We start from the raw sequence: 15,622 nt of genomic DNA on the forward strand, positions 1-15,622 counted from the left end.
CAGGGGCCCGGGCAATGTCGGGAACAGTACCCCCTGTCATTTTATTTGCCTCACCCTGCCTCTGTGCCTGCCTCCAAGGGCAGAACATAATTCAGTTCATTGGGGGAAGTAGTTTTATTTATAATTTTATGCTAGCACTGGAGTCTGGGTTTCTGCTGCTGTCAACATTTTATTAAAACTGCAGCAATAGGCACAGCTGCTGACTCAACGAGAAAGAAGAGAGTGGACTGTCTATCATGAATAGCACATGGTGTGTTACATGGTCCACTAAATGGATTGTTATTGATAGCCTGACATTGATTGGTCTTGGATCCACCACATTTTTTTAAAAATTTATTCTTTCATGATGTGAGCATCACTGGGAAGACCAACATTTGTTGCCCATCACTAACTGCCCTGGAGAAAATGGTGGTGAGCTTCCTTCTTGAACCGCTGTAGTTCATGGGGTATAGTAGTGGAGAGAGTGAATGTTGAAGGTGGTGGATGGGGTGCCAATCAAGCGGGCTGCTTTGTCCTGGATGGTGTTGAGCTTTTTGAGTGTTGTTGGAACTGCACCCATCCAGGCAAGTGGAGAGTCCTGACATCACAGTCCTGACTTGTGCCTTGTGGATGGTGGACAGGCTTTGGGGTGTCAGGAGGTGAGTTACTCGCCACAGAATTCCCAGCTTCTGACCTGCTCGTCGTCACAGTATTTACATGGCTCGTCTAGTTAAGTTTCTGGTCAATGGTAACCCCCAAGATGTTGATGGTGGGTGATTCAGCAATAGTAATGCCGTTGAACATGAAAGGGAGGTGATTAGATTCCCTTTTGTCGGAGATGGTCATTGCCTGGCACTTGTGTGGCATGAATGTTACTTACCACATGGGCCTATAGGACCCTACCCTGAGGAACTCCTGCAGCGATGTCCTGAGCTGAGATGATTGGCCTCCAACAACCACAATCATCTTTCTTTGTGCTAGGTCTGACTCCAACCACTGAAGAATTTTCCCTCCAAGTTCCCATTGACTTCAATTTTGTTTGGGCTCCTTGATGCCACACTGATGCTGCCCTGATGTCAAGAGCAGCCACTCTCACCTCGCCTGTGTCCTCATTGTATACTGCATAGCCTGGCATTGGGCAAGTTTCTAACACATCATTCCCATTGACCATTGTTTGTATCTCTTTACTTATATAATTTATTCCTATTTTAATGAGAATCTTTTCCATAATTTTCACTTATTTTACTTTTTAAAAGCTGTCCTTGACTTTTCAAAATGAAGAATGAGGCTGGTGTTGCATTGCAGCTAGCATGCAAAAAAATTAAGCAGGAATCTGGATGCAGGATTACTGATGGAAGTGACAAAGGTCTTCAGGGAAGACATTTAGGAGAGAAATCGATGCTTGTACTGTTTCTCAGACAGAATTGTGAAGAGTGTGCTCATTAAAGCATTGAATCTACCCAGCCTAAGTAGGAAAGTGAGAATGTGAAAGGATTCAACAAAAGCCAACTCTACATGCCTAGGAAGGAAAAATGTAACTCAGGAGACACAAGTTAATAGTATGACAAAGAAAAACCATCTGTTGAAGTGTGTCTTTGTGCTGGTGGGGGCAGTAGCCTCCCACAGGAGTCTTGGTTGCTGCTGGTGCCAACGCTATATTAAAAATGCAGCAATAGGCACTGATGCTGTGTCAACTCAAGTTGATTTTATCGTGTCCAGGTGCATCCACAAATCATCTGATAATAAATGCATCCCATGCCCCTAGCCTACAGCAGGATCTAGACAACGTTCAGGCTTGGGCTGACGAGTGACTGATAATATTTGCACCATAAATAGAAGGCTGTGACCATCTCCAACAAGAAAAGGCCCAACCACCTTCCCCCTGACTTGCAACGGCACCATCACAAAGTTCTTCTTCATCTACATCCCAGGGTGGGGTTTCCATTAGCTAGAAGATTAACTGGACCAGCCTCATCAACACCATGGCTAGAACACCAGGAGCGAGGCTGAGTACACTTGGATCAATGGCTCATATCTTGACCCCTCAAAGCTTCTCCACCATCAACAAGACCCAAGTCACAAATGCACTGGAACTAGAGGCCTGCTCAGGTTGGGAAAAAAGTACCCGACCCACACCCAGCTGAAGCACAGCGGACCTGAGCCCGACCCGGCCCAAGTCCCTCTGATTTTGCCCCGAGCCCGGCCTGACCCAAACCCACCCCCACTCGACCTGACCCGAGCCCAACCCAACCATCCCTTTACTTAGCTTCCGACTAGGAAGCTCCACGAAGCTGCAGCGCATGCGCGATGACGTCATAGTGACGTCACTCGCTCACTGCGCAGACTCAGTTTCGTCCCGGACTCCCAGCTCAGGTAAGTTTTTTTTATTTTTTTTTATTTTTAATACTTACTAGCAGAGCACTTACCATGTGTGTCCGGCCCGACCCGACCCGAGCACGGCCTGGACTCGGCCCGACTCGAACATGTCATCAGGTTCCGTCAGGTTCGGGTCGGGTAGCAGGCCTCTAACTGGAACTGCTCACCACTTGCCTGGGTGGGTGCAACCACAACAACATTCAAGCGGAAGCAGCCCACTGCACTGGCTGACTTAATATCAGTCCCCTTGCCATCATCGCAAGGACAGCAGCAGTTCAAGGAAAAGGCCCACTACCATTTTGGGTCTGCCAGGGATGGGCAATAAATGTTGTCTTGTTAGTATCATTCACTCCTTGAGAACAAATAAAATAAATAAAAAGTTATCACTTAGGAGAACCATTGAACAACTAATTTTACCTACAGAGCGATATCTCAAATATTGTTACTCAGCTGGTTACAAAGTGACAGACCTGTTCAGCTCATTTAAATTAAAGTTAATGGCGTCCTTTCATTCTGGTTTTTTTATTGCACCAGACTCAACATTGTAAAGGAAGCTCATCATGAGATATTTAACCATTAAATGTGATAAGACAGCTAGAGATTCATCCCAATTTATCTTTCTCTTAATTTGATTAAATCTAACTTCAGGAACAAACCAGCTTTTCCTCAGAGTAAGTTAACTGTAAATTCTGGTGATTTATGTAATGAGTTCTTTTCTGTTGTCGGGTGCAACATAAATGAAATGCATGCAATCCAGTTGTCTGAGGATCTCAAAACAGGTTTATTAAACAGCTAAACTATTATACAGTACAGAACTAACTATTTCCAGAACCTGCCCCTAGGTGTTACAGTTGCAGAGTGACTCTGGCATGTAGTCACATGACTGCGTCTTGGTACTTAGCTCATAAGCACACTAACATCTTAAAGGAATATCACTTTTAAAGGCAATCATACAACAATTTCTAAAAAGAATTCTTAAATAGCCTTGTGCACATTCCTTTGGTGCACACACAAATACTGGCCCACCCACATTCCAACAGCAATTCAAAAACTGACAAATGAGAGTGGAGCTCTCAGGTGGAAAAGGTCGTGGAAAAGTTCCTCCCCCTTACTGGTACAGGAACAGAAGGGGTAAAAGTTCAGTTGTAAATCTACTTTATTGAGACAAAGTCAGAAGATGTTTATTAGGTTTTATTCAAACTAGAGCAGTAAACTCAGGCAGCAATTTACAGTCTAACGTAGGCTATATACTTTCCATATTAGTTCTGGATGGAAAAGTGCATGTCTTTTCCTTGCAGCCTTCATTCTTTGCTCTTCAGATTTTTCTCTCTCACTCTCCTTGGCTTTTTGTTTCTTGCCTTCCGTGCCGTATGGGCTCAATCGGGAGAGTCTTTTTTATCCTGGATCTTTTCCAATTAACCCCTCTTAGTGACCAATCATGCTCACCCATGTGGTGATTCACCAGAGCAGAAGGACACACATCCTATTACGACTCCTTCATTCAATATGTGGAATTTAACGTTGTGGCAAGGGCCCCACCCACTACCTGAAAAGTTGCGGGCGAGCCTGCCTCTGCTGGGCCTGGATGTCACGCTACAATTCTGTGTGGCCCAGGCCCTGAATTGGCCTTGGTTGGGACATTTGCCTCTCTGAGGCAAGAAGTTCCGCCTCCAAGAGCTGCCGGCCAATCAGAGGGCCAACAGCTTTTCAGTCCCAGTGGTGGCCACTATTGGAACAGCACCCAGCAAGAAGAGGAACCATGGATGTCATCATTCAAAAAGGTAAGTGGGGTTCAGGCCTCACCGGGGACAATCGACTGGGCCCCAGCGACTGGGTGGGAGCTGGCAAGCAGGGCAGCAGGGTGGGGGGGGGGGGGTGCGGAGGGGGTTAGATTTAGCGGGGGTAGCCCTTGCTGCTGGGGGGGTGGGGGGGGTGTCTCCATGGGGCTCAGGGTTCTTGATCAGGAGGGCTGCCCCCCCAGCCTGTAAAGAGGCCACCAGCCTTTACTGGATGGCATTCTCAGGTGCTGAAGTGACTATCTGCCGCTGATAAAATACCAGCAGCAGTGGGAAGGGGCCCTTAATGGCAATTAATTGACCACTTAAGGGCCTCAATTGACCTGGGGCGGGCAGGCTGTTTGCCACCTCCCCATTCCTGCCAAAATAGCAGCGGGAGTGAGTATGTAATGGGCATGGCACCCTCCACCTCCACACAATTTTGAAAATTCCAGCCATCATCTCAGTATCCTATTATCTCACTCTGTTACATTCCTTCAGTTGCTTATCTCCAGCAGCCTCAGAACATCCTGTGTTTGCGGCCAACACAAGCAGTTAAAACGTCTGCAAGGTCTTTTGCCTGACACACATGGTTTGAGGCTTGGCATTACTTCCCAAATTCCTCTACCATGACATTAGTTTATAGTATGTCCTATTTCTACATTTTTTCCTAACAAACTAAGAAATTTTATAAGGCACCCTTAATTTCCTACATAGTTCAAAAACAAAAGGGAAGAGAGTAGAGGAACCATCAGAAATTGTGCTTTTGGCACTAAGGTAAAGGGAAAACTAGAAGATGTAAAGTAATTAAACCAGGAGAGAGAACTAAGAAATGTGTGAGTAAAACAATAGAGCAGAAGGACAGGTTAGGTTGTGTGGACCATATAAGCGTTCTTTATACAAATGTACGTGTATAAGGAACAAGTTGAGTGTATTGCATGCACAAATTCAACTTAGACAGTATGATACGGTAGCCATAACTGATTAATGACTGCAAGATGGTCAGGGCTGCGAACTAAATATACCAGGTTATAAGGTCTACAGGAAAGATAAGGAAAATGGTAGACGGGGGAAACAGTGATTAAGTGTGAAATCCAAGCTAAGGATGTAATCACTTCAGTGATGATAGATGATCGAATAAAAGGTAAGTAGGCAGTGGAGACTTCCTGGGTAGAATTAAGAAATAGAAAAGATTTAAGATCAGAGTAGGAGTTGTGTATAGGGCCCCAGCAGCAACTATGAAGTGGTAGAATGTATAAATGCAGAGATTAGAGAAGCATGTAGTAAAGGCACTGTATTTTTAGTGGAGGATTTTAACTTTGATATAGGTGTAGATAAGCAGACTAGCTCATGTCAGAAAGATAATGAATTGCTTGAGTGTGTTCAGGATAGTTTTCTGAAACAATGGGTTGGATTTTATCTGGCCCTTGGAGACAGGCTAGGACGGGAGGGGACACACAAAATGGCGTGGGGTGGCGTATGCGACATTTACGATGTTGTTCTGCTATTTTGTCCATGGCAGCCACTGTGGTGGATGGGATGTCTGTTGGGAGGCCAATTAAGCTAGTTAAGAGCTGCATCCTGCCTCGGTTGGCACTTAACCAATGTTGGAAGGGCCTGACACTGCTTGGTGAGACATGGTGGCTTCCTAGCGAGCTCGAGGCGGGGGGTGTCATGGGCCTCGGAGGGCCCCCACTGATGGCGATGGCCACCCCTGCAGGAAAACACCCTCCCCCTCTCCCCCACCCCCATGTCGAGGCCTGCCTGACTGGCCCCGGTGATGCCAACCCCACTTACCTTGGTCTCGGGGTCCCCTCCATGTTCATTGCAGTACTGGCAGTGGGACTGTTGACACTTATGAGCTGCTGGCCCTCTGATTTGCCAACAGCTCGGGGTGGAATTGAATTTGGCCAGGGGTCCAATCGAGGGCTGAGGCAGCGTTGCCCTTACCTTCCGGCCCATCGCTGATATAAAATTCAGCCCACTATGTCCTAGAACCAACAAGGGCACATGCCATATTAGATCTGGTAATAAGTAATGAGTCGGGTATAGTTAATAGACTAAGGTTTTTTTTTATTCATTCATGGATGCGGGCATCACTGGCTAGGCCAGCATTTATTGCCCATCCCTAATTGCCCTTGAAATGAGTGGCTTGTTAAGCCATTTCAGAGGGCATTGAAGAGTCAACCACATTGCTGTGGGTCTGGAGTCACAGGTAGACCAGACCAGGTAAGGAAGGCAGATTTCCTTCCCTAAAGGATATTAGTGAACCAGATGGGTTTTTACAACAATCAACAATGGTTTCATGGCCACATTAGCTTAACTTTTTAATTCCAGATTTATTAATTGAATTCAAATTTCACCATCTGCCATGGTCGGATTCAAATCCATGTCCTCACAGCACTAACCTGGGCCTCTGGATTACTAGTCCAATGGCGTTACCGCTACGCCACCATTACATTAACATTTATCTAATCACGATCACAATATGATCGAGTTCAACATAATGTTTGAAAGGGAGAAACATGAAATCGCTACTAAGATTCTAGCTAGGTAAGGCTGATTTTAGTGAGATGAGACAGAGACAGACCACAGTAAACTGAGCAAATCTGTTAGTGGGTAAAATGACAGGAGATCACGGGAAGATATTAGAAAGTAATTTAATCTGATCTGGAACCATTTTATACCACTAAGGTGCAAGTGCTCTACTTGCCAAAAAAGATGGCCATGGACAATTAAAGAGGTAAGAGATAACACAAAACTAAAAAAAAGCATAGATAAATGCAAAAAATAATACAGATCCTGGTGAATGGGCGAGATACAAAGAACACAAAGGGTGACAAAACAGATCGTAAGAATTACAAAAGGGATGTATGAAAAGAAACTGACAAGGGATATTAAGATCACCATGAACATTTTTTTTTACAATAAATTCGGATAGCAATGATATTGTCAAAAAAAATAAAGAAATGGTAGCCATGTTGAATAACTACTTTGCATTGGGGTTTACAGTTGAGGAAGAGGATAACATGCTAGACAGCCCAAAGAAACTAATATTGAATCAGGGTCAAGGTCACCAAAATTAAGATGAGCAAAATTACAGTGATGAAGACAATAATGGCACTAAAGAATGCCACCTCCCCAGGACCAGATGGTTTCCATCCCAGGGTTTTAATGAAAATAGGTGCAAGCATAGCAGATGCCCTAATTATAATCTTCCAATGTTCTCTCGATTCAGGAATCGTTCCTTTAGATTGGAAAATTGTGCATGTCACTTCATTATTTATGAAAGGGTGATAGAGAGAAACCAAAAAAGAGAAACTAGGATTGGGTAGGTTTTAGAAACCAGCAAAGGGCAACCAAAAAGTTGATAAAAAGAGAAGAAATAGAATATGAGTAAACTAGCCAGGATTATACAAATGGATTGTAAGAGCTTTTACAAGTGTATAAAAAGGAGAGTAGCTAAAGTCAACATTGGTCTCTTAGAGGCCGAGACAGGAGAAATTATCATCGGGAATGAAGAAATGGCAGAGTTGTTGAACAGTAGAAGACACAGATTACATAGCAGAAATAGAGGGTAACCAAGAGGCTAAGAGTGAAAAACTTAGAGTAAATGATGTCAACAGAGAAAATGTACTGGAGAAACTGAAGTGACTAAATGCCGACATTTCCTGAGGACCTGATGGCATACATGCTAGGATTCCAAAAGAGATAGCGGATGCACAGGTTATGATTTTCCAAAATCCCCGAGATTCTAGAATGGTCCCAACAGATTGGAAGTTAGCAAATCTAAACTCTGCCATTAATGAAAGGAGGGGTTGAGAAAAAAGGAAACTACAGGCTAGTTAGCCTGACATCAGTCATTGGGAAAATGCTGGAATCTTATTAAGGAAGTCTTAATGCACTTAGAAAATCATAGTGTGATCAGACAGAGCCAACATGGTTTTTCGAAAGGGAAATTGTGTTTTACAAATTTATTAGCGTTTCGAGGATGTAATTAGTAGGTGGATAAAGGGGAGCCAGTATACTTGGATCTCCAAAAGGCATTCAATAAGGTGCCACACAAAAGGATACTATGCAAGATAAGGGCTTATGGAGTTGGGAATAAATTATAAACAGGGATGGCGGATTGGTTAACGTACAGGAAGCAGAGAGTAGAGATAATCAGGGCATTTTCAAGTTAGCAGGCTGTAACTAGTGGAGTGCCACAAGGATCAGTGCTGGGGCCTCAGGTATTTACAATCTATATTAATGACTTAGACAAAGAACGAGAGAAATGTATCAAAGTTTCCTGACGTTATGAAGTTAGGTGGGAATGTAAGCTGTGAGGAGGAAACAAGGATGCTGTAAAGAGATATAGACAGGTTAAGTGAGTGGGCAACAAGATAGCAGATGGAGTATAGTGTGGGGAAGTGAGAGGTTATTCACTTTGGTAGTAAGAATAGAAAAGCAGAATATTTTTAAAAGGTGTGAAACTATTAAATGTGGATGTTCAGAGACACGTGGGTGTGCTTGTACAGGAACGCAATATTAGCATGCAAGTACAGCAATCAATTAGGAAGGCAAATGGTATGTTGACCTTTATTGCAAGGGGATTGGAGTTTGCACTGGAGTGCTGACTTGGGTTGCATTAGAGTGCGAAAGTGGACGTTTGGTGAGTGAGGGTAATTAAGGGTTAATTTTATCTTAAGTCTAGTCTGTCTTTTATTTAGCAGATTAACTTAACAGTTCCTGTTTGGGTTGGAGAAGGTGAGTTTTAAGCCAGCTTTAAACAGGGTTCACTCAGGCTCTGCTTGCAGCTGCACCTTGTTAATTAGAGAATTGGCTTAAACCAGTTTTCAGGGACCAGAGTCAGTCAGTATAAAAGTGGGCCATCTTACAGTGCTGACCTTGTTTGCAGTGGAGTGCTGACTTGGGTTGCATTAGAGAGCTAAAGTGGAAGTTTGGTGAGGAGCTCCTTTCATTTCCTCCCTGTCCTCAGAGTGAGGGGAGACGAGAGTTTCCAAAGAGCACAGCTGACTGGGGAGTAAGTCCTGGTGGGTATTTTTCAAACTGGATTGAATTGTAAGTCATTGTTTAAGCAAGACTTAGTTGTTTTTTAAAAATTATACTAGTCTTCTAAAGTTTTAAATTTAAATGGTTTAGTCATGGCAGGACAGCTTAAAGCCGTGGTTTGCTCCTCTTGCTGCATGTGGGAATCCAGGAACATTTCCAGTAACCCCGGGACCAGAATGTGTGCAGGAAGTGTGTCCAGCTGCAGCTCCTGGAAGCTCGGGTTTCAGAGCTGGAACGGCGGCTGGAAACACTGTGGAGCATCCGTGAGTCTGTGAGCATTGTGGATAGCACGTATAGAGAGGTGGTCACACCTCAGCTGAAGGGACTTGAGGAAGTAAGGGAATGGGTGACCACCAGGCAGTCCAAGAGAAACAGGCAGGTAGTTCAGCAGTCCCCTGGGGTCCCGCTTGCAAATCGGTATTCCATTTTGGAGGCTGATGAGGCTGGTTCCTCCATGGAGTGCGGACAGAGCCAAGCTTCTGGCACCACAAGCAGCCTGTCTGCACAGGAAGGGGAAAAGAGAGGAAGAGCAATAGTAATGGGGGATTCTATAGTCGGGAACAGATAGGCGCTACTGTGGCCGTCAACGTGACTCCAGGATGGCGTGTTGCCTCCCTGGTGCCAGGGTCCGGGATGTCACTGAACGGCTGCAGGGCATCCCGAATGGGGAGGGTGATGAGGCAGAGGTCATGGTACATGTTGGTACCAATGAGATAGGTAGAAAGAGGGATGAGGTCTTGCATCAAGAATTCAGGGAGTTAGGCAGTAAACTAAAAAGCATGACCTCTCGGGTTGTAATCTTTGGATTACGCCCAGTGCCACGTGCTAGTGAGTATAGAAATAGGAGAATAGCACAGATAAACGCGTGGATTAAGAGTTGGTGAAGGAGAGAGGGTTTTAGATTCCTGAACCACTGGGACCGTTTCTGGGGAAGGTGGGACCTGTACAAACGGGACGGTCTACATCTGAACCAGAGGGGGACTAACATCCTTTCTGGCGGGTTTGCTAGTGCTGTTGGGAAGAGTTTAAACTAATTTGGCAGGGGTAGGGGATGCAGACTCCTAGCAGAATAGGGACGCAGCTAAACGCAGGAAAGCGAACAAGTCAGAGGGAATACAGCGGAAGTAAGTTTCAAGGGAGTAAGATCAGGATGGAAGGCCTCTACTTTAATGCCAGGAGTATTGCAGGTAAAACGGATAAGTTAAGGGCAAGGATTGACACGTGGAATTGTGATATAGTAGCCATCACGGAGACATGGTTGAGGGAGGGGCAGGATTGGCAGCTCAATATCCTGGGATATAGAATCTTCAGGCGAGTCAGAGGAGGGGGTAAAAGTGGAGGGAGCATTGCAATATTAGTTCAGGAGTCAGTTACTGCAGTAAGGAGAGATGATATCTTGGAGGGGGCATCAAATGAAGCTTTATGGGTAGAATTTAGGAATAAAAAAGGGACAGCTACATTGCTAGGTGTTTATTATAGACCCCCAGATAGTCAGCGGGAAATTGAGGAGCAAATATGCGCGCAATTCGCAGAGGTGTGTAAAAATAATAGGGTAATTATATTAGGTGATTTCAACTTTCCCAACATTAATTGGGATCATCATCGTGTTAAGGGGTGAGATGGAGTGGAGTTCTTAAAATGTATACAGGAGAACTTTTTAGCTCAATATGTAGAGGATCCAACAAGGGAGGGTGCAGTGCTGGACCTAATTCTGGGGAATGAAGCCGGACAGGTGGTTGATGTGTTGATGGGGGAGCATTTTGGTGATAGCGACCATAACATGGTACAATTTAAGCTTGTTTTGGAGAAAGAAATAGACAAGTTGCAAAAGAAGGTTTTGGATTGGGGGAGAGCAAATTTTAGTAAAATAAGGCAGGATCTGGCCAAGGTAGACTGGAAAGAGTTACTTGTTGGGAAATCTACAGAAGAGCAGTGGGGGGCATTCAAAAAGGAAATGGGGAGGGTACAGGCCCAACATGTTCCCTCTAGGGTAATAGGTAGGAACAACAAGCCCAGAGAACCATGGATGACTAGAAACATTCAGGGTACGATAAGAAGGAAATGAGAGGCTTTTAGCAAATACAAGGAGAGCAAATCAATGGAAGCATTAGTGGAGTACAGAAAGTGTAGGATGGAGCTTAAGAAAGCAATTAGGAGAGCAAAGCGAGGATATGAGAAAGCGCTGGCTGGTAAAAGTAGGGAAAATCCCAAGATATTCTAGAAGTGTATCAATGGGAAGAGGATAACCAGGGAAAGAGTATGACCCATTAGGGACCAAAGGGGAAATTTGTGGGTGGAGCCAGAGGACATTGGTAGGGTGTTGAACGAATACTTCACATCTGTCTTCACCCAAGAGGATGAGGATGTAGATCTGGAACTTAGAGAGAGAGACTGTGAGGTTCTTGAGCAAATTGTTATAGGGAGTGACAAGGTATTGGAGGTTTTGGAAGGCTTAAAAGTGGACAAATCTCCAGGTCCGGACGATTTGTGTCCCAGGATGCTGTGGGAGGCGAGGGTGGAGATTGCAGGGGCTCTGACCCTAATTTTTAATTCCTCTCTGGCCACGGGGGAGGTGCCAGAGGACTGGAGAACAGCTAATGTGGTCCCACTATTTAAGAAAGGTTGTAGAGATAAGCCAGAGAACTACAGACTAGTGAATCTCACGTCAGTGGTAGGGAAACTATTGGAGAAAATTCTGAAGGAGAGAATCCATCTCCACTTGGAGAGGCAAAATTTAATTAGGAATAGTCAGCATAGCTTTGTCCGAGGGAGGTCATGCCTAACAAATTTGATTGAATTTTTTGAGCATGTGACCAGGTGTGTAGATGAGGGTAGTGCAGTTGATGTAGTTTACATGGATTTCACAAAGCCTTTGACAAGGTCCCACATGGGAGACTTATCAAGAAAGCAAATGCACATGGTATACAAGGTAACTTGATAAGGTGGATTCAAAATTGGCTTAGCTGTAGGAGACAGGGTGATGACAGACAGCTGTTTTAGTGACTGGAAGCCAGTGTCTAGTGGCGTACCACAGGGATCTGTGCTGGGTCCCCTATTGTTTGTTATTTATATAAATGACATAGATGACTATGTGGGGGGTAGGATCAGTAAGTTTGCGGATGATACAAAGAGTGGCCGAGTGGTTAACAGTGAGGTGGAGTGTCATAGGTTACAGGAAGATATAGACGGGATGGTCAAATGGGCAGAAAAGTGGCAGATGGAATTTAACGCTGAAAAGTGTGAGGTGATACACTTTGGAAGGAGTAATGTGAGACGGAAGTATTCAATGAATGGCCTGACACTGGGAAGTTCTGAGGAACAAAGTGACCTTGGCGTGAAGGCAGAAGGGCAGGTTAGTAGGGTGGTGAAAAAGGCATATGGGACACTTGCCTTTATCAATCGAGGCATAGATTACAAAAGCAGGGAGGTCATGTTGGAGTTGTACAGAACTTTGGTAAGGCCACAGCTGGAGTACTGTGTGCAATTCTGGTCACCACATTATAGGGAGGATGTGATTGCATTGGAGGGGGTGCAGAGGCGATTCACCAGGACGTTGCCTGGGATGGAACATTTAAGCTATGAAGAGAGGTTGGACAGGCTTGTGTTGTTTTCGCTGGAGCAGAGAAGACTGAGGGGTGACCTGATCGAGGTGTACAAGATTAAGAGGGGCATGGACAGGGTGGATAGGGATCAGCTGTTCCCCTTAGTTGAAGGATCAGTTACGAGGGGTCACAAGTTCAAGGTGAGGGGCGGGAGGTTTAAGGGGGATTTGAGGAAGAACCTTTTTACCCAGAGGGTGGTGACGGTCTGGAATGCCCTGCCTGGGAGGGTGGTAGAGGCGGGTTGCCTCACATCCTTTAAAAGGAACCTGGATGAGCACTTGGCACGTCATAACGTTCAAGGCTATGGGCCAAGTGCTGGCAAATGGGATTAGGTAAACAGGTCAGGTGTCTTTAATGCATCGGTGCAGACTCGATGGGCCGAAGGGCCTCTTCTGCACTGTATTATTCTGTGATTTTGAGTGCAAGAATAAAGTCTTGTTGCAATTGTATACGGCTTTGTTGAGATCACACCTGGAGTACTGTGTGCAGTTTTGATCTCCATGTCTAAGGAAGGATGTACTTACTTTGAAGGTTAACTTGATTGGTTCCTGGGTTGAGAGGGTGGTCCTGTTATGAGAGATTGAGTAAATTGGGCCTATACTCTCTGCAATTTAGAAGAATGAGAGGTGATCTCATTGAAATGTGCAAGATTCTTAAGGGGTTTGACGAGCCTGGCTGGGAACCTGGAACATGGGGAACAGCCTCTGGTAAAGGCGTTGATCATTTAGTACTGAGATGAGGAGATATTTCTTCACTCAGAGGGTTGTGAATTTTGGAATTCTGTATCCCAGAAGGTTGTGAATGCTCCATCATTGAGTATATTCAAGGCTGGGATCGATAGAATTTTGATCTCTCGGGGAATATGGGGAGCAAGTGAGAAAGTGGAGTTGAGGAAGAAGATCCGCCATATTTGTATTGAATGGCGGAGCTGGCTCAAGGGACTGCATGATCTACTCCTGCTCCTATTTCTTAAGTTCTTTATATCCAAGTTTGTTGATGAGACAAAGATAAACAGCATCGTAAGCAGTGTAGATGAAAGCATACAATTACAGAGAGACATGAATAGATTAAGTGAATGGGTAAAACTGTGGCAAATGGATTTCTATGTAAGCAAATATGTGATCATCCACTTTTGACCTTAAAGGGTAGAACAGAGTACTTTCTAAATGATGAAAAACTAAAAGGAGTGGAGGCCCAAAGAGACTTGGAGGTCCATGTACGTAGATCATTAAAATGTCATGAACAGATGCAGAAAGATTAATGTAATGCTGGCCTTTGTATCTAGAGGACTAGAATACAAGCGGGTAGAGGTTGCGCTGCAACTATACAAAGTCCTGTTTTGACCACACCTGAAGTACTGTGAGTAGTTCTGGGAACCACAGCTTAGCAATTATATATTAGCCTTGAGGAAGTGCAGCATAGATTTACTGGAATGATACCTGGACTCCAAATTACAAGGAGAGATTACACAAATGAGGGTTGTATTCACTGGAATTTAGAAGGTTAAGGGTGATTTGATAATGTTTTCAAGATATTAAGAGGAACAGATAGACTAAATAGAGAGAAACTATTTTGGGGGTCTAAGACTAGGGGACATAGTCTAAAAATTAGTGCCAGACCTTCAGGAGTGAAATTAGGAAAAATACTTCTATGTACAAAGTGTGGAAGTTTGGAACTCTTCCATTAGTGGCAATTGATGCTAGATTAATTGTTAATTTTCAAACTGTGATTAATCGATCTTTGTTAACCAAATATATCAAGGAATATGGGGCAAAAATGGATATGTTTGGTTATGGGAGAAGGCAGGGAATGGAACTGAGGGAGTTGCTCTTTCAGAGAGCCAGTGCAGACACGATGGGCTGAATGGCCTCCTTCTGCGCTGTAACGATTCTGTGATTCTGTTAAGATCTGGCCGACTCCTGTTCCTATGTTCTTAAGGGGTAGGAGTTATAAATGAAAAGCAAATAAAGGAATAACATGAAGAAAATCAATCCCTTTCTGTAGAACTACTTAAATATATACATTTGGAAAATCTAGTTGCTATTGTACCTGAAGGCAGGATTGAAATGTTATCCTACTACCTGCTTCATAGTTGTTACAGTGATATAACTATCGTTAGCACTGATCTTTAAATGATGCCAATAGATTATATATTAATTGCAAAGAACATGCAAGCTCAAAGTAATGTTAATTGAAATAGGATGCAGTGTTAATGGTGACCATTTAATTTTACTTTTTTGTTCTCTCCATGTGTTATCCAGGTCAACCTTTCAAACTGGACCCCAAAACTGCTCACAAGAAGTTGAAGCTGTCCAACGATGGCCTGGCTATGGAGCGGGATGAAAATTCCATGAAGAAGAGCCACACCCCCGAGCGGTTTAGCAGCCAAGGGAGCTATGGGGCATTGGGGAATGTATTCATTGATAGTGGCTGCCATTACTGGGAGGTTCTACTTGGAGGATGCACATGGTACAGAGTTTTGAATGATTAACAGCCTATATTAATCTATATTAATCTATATTAATAACTTGGATGCAGGGATAGAAGGTACTATAGCCAAACTTGCAGGTGACACTAAAATAGGTGGGATAGTAAGTTGCAATAAAGAAATAAGAAAATTACAAATGGATATGGATAGGTTAGGTGAATGAGCCAAAATTTGGCAGATGGAGTTTAACGTCGATATGCATGTGGTTATCCATTTTGGTTGGAAAAATAGAAAGGCAAATTATTATCTAAATGGAGAGAAACTTCAGAGTGCTTCAGTGCAGAGGGATTTGGATGTCCTCGTGCATGTCTCGCAGAAAACTAATATGCAGGTACAGCGGATAATAA

At 44.1% G+C, this 15,622-nt stretch overlaps 1 protein-coding gene across 4 annotated transcripts in view; it reads left to right on the plus strand.

The window, feature by feature from the left end:
* Positions 1-15,622, plus strand: part of LOC137377884 (probable E3 ubiquitin-protein ligase MID2) — a 318,774-nt gene that overhangs the window by 291,789 nt on the left and 11,363 nt on the right. For all 4 annotated transcript variants that reach the window (XM_068047960.1, XM_068047963.1, XM_068047962.1 and 1 more), the window contains exon 9: positions 15,049-15,256. In XM_068047960.1, the coding sequence (XP_067904061.1) occupies positions 15,049-15,256 (208 nt within the window). The remainder of the gene's footprint in view (positions 1-15,048; positions 15,257-15,622) is intronic.

This window comes from Heterodontus francisci, chromosome 15 (assembly GCF_036365525.1).
Source record: "Heterodontus francisci isolate sHetFra1 chromosome 15, sHetFra1.hap1, whole genome shotgun sequence".
NCBI lineage: Eukaryota > Metazoa > Chordata > Chondrichthyes > Heterodontiformes > Heterodontidae > Heterodontus > Heterodontus francisci.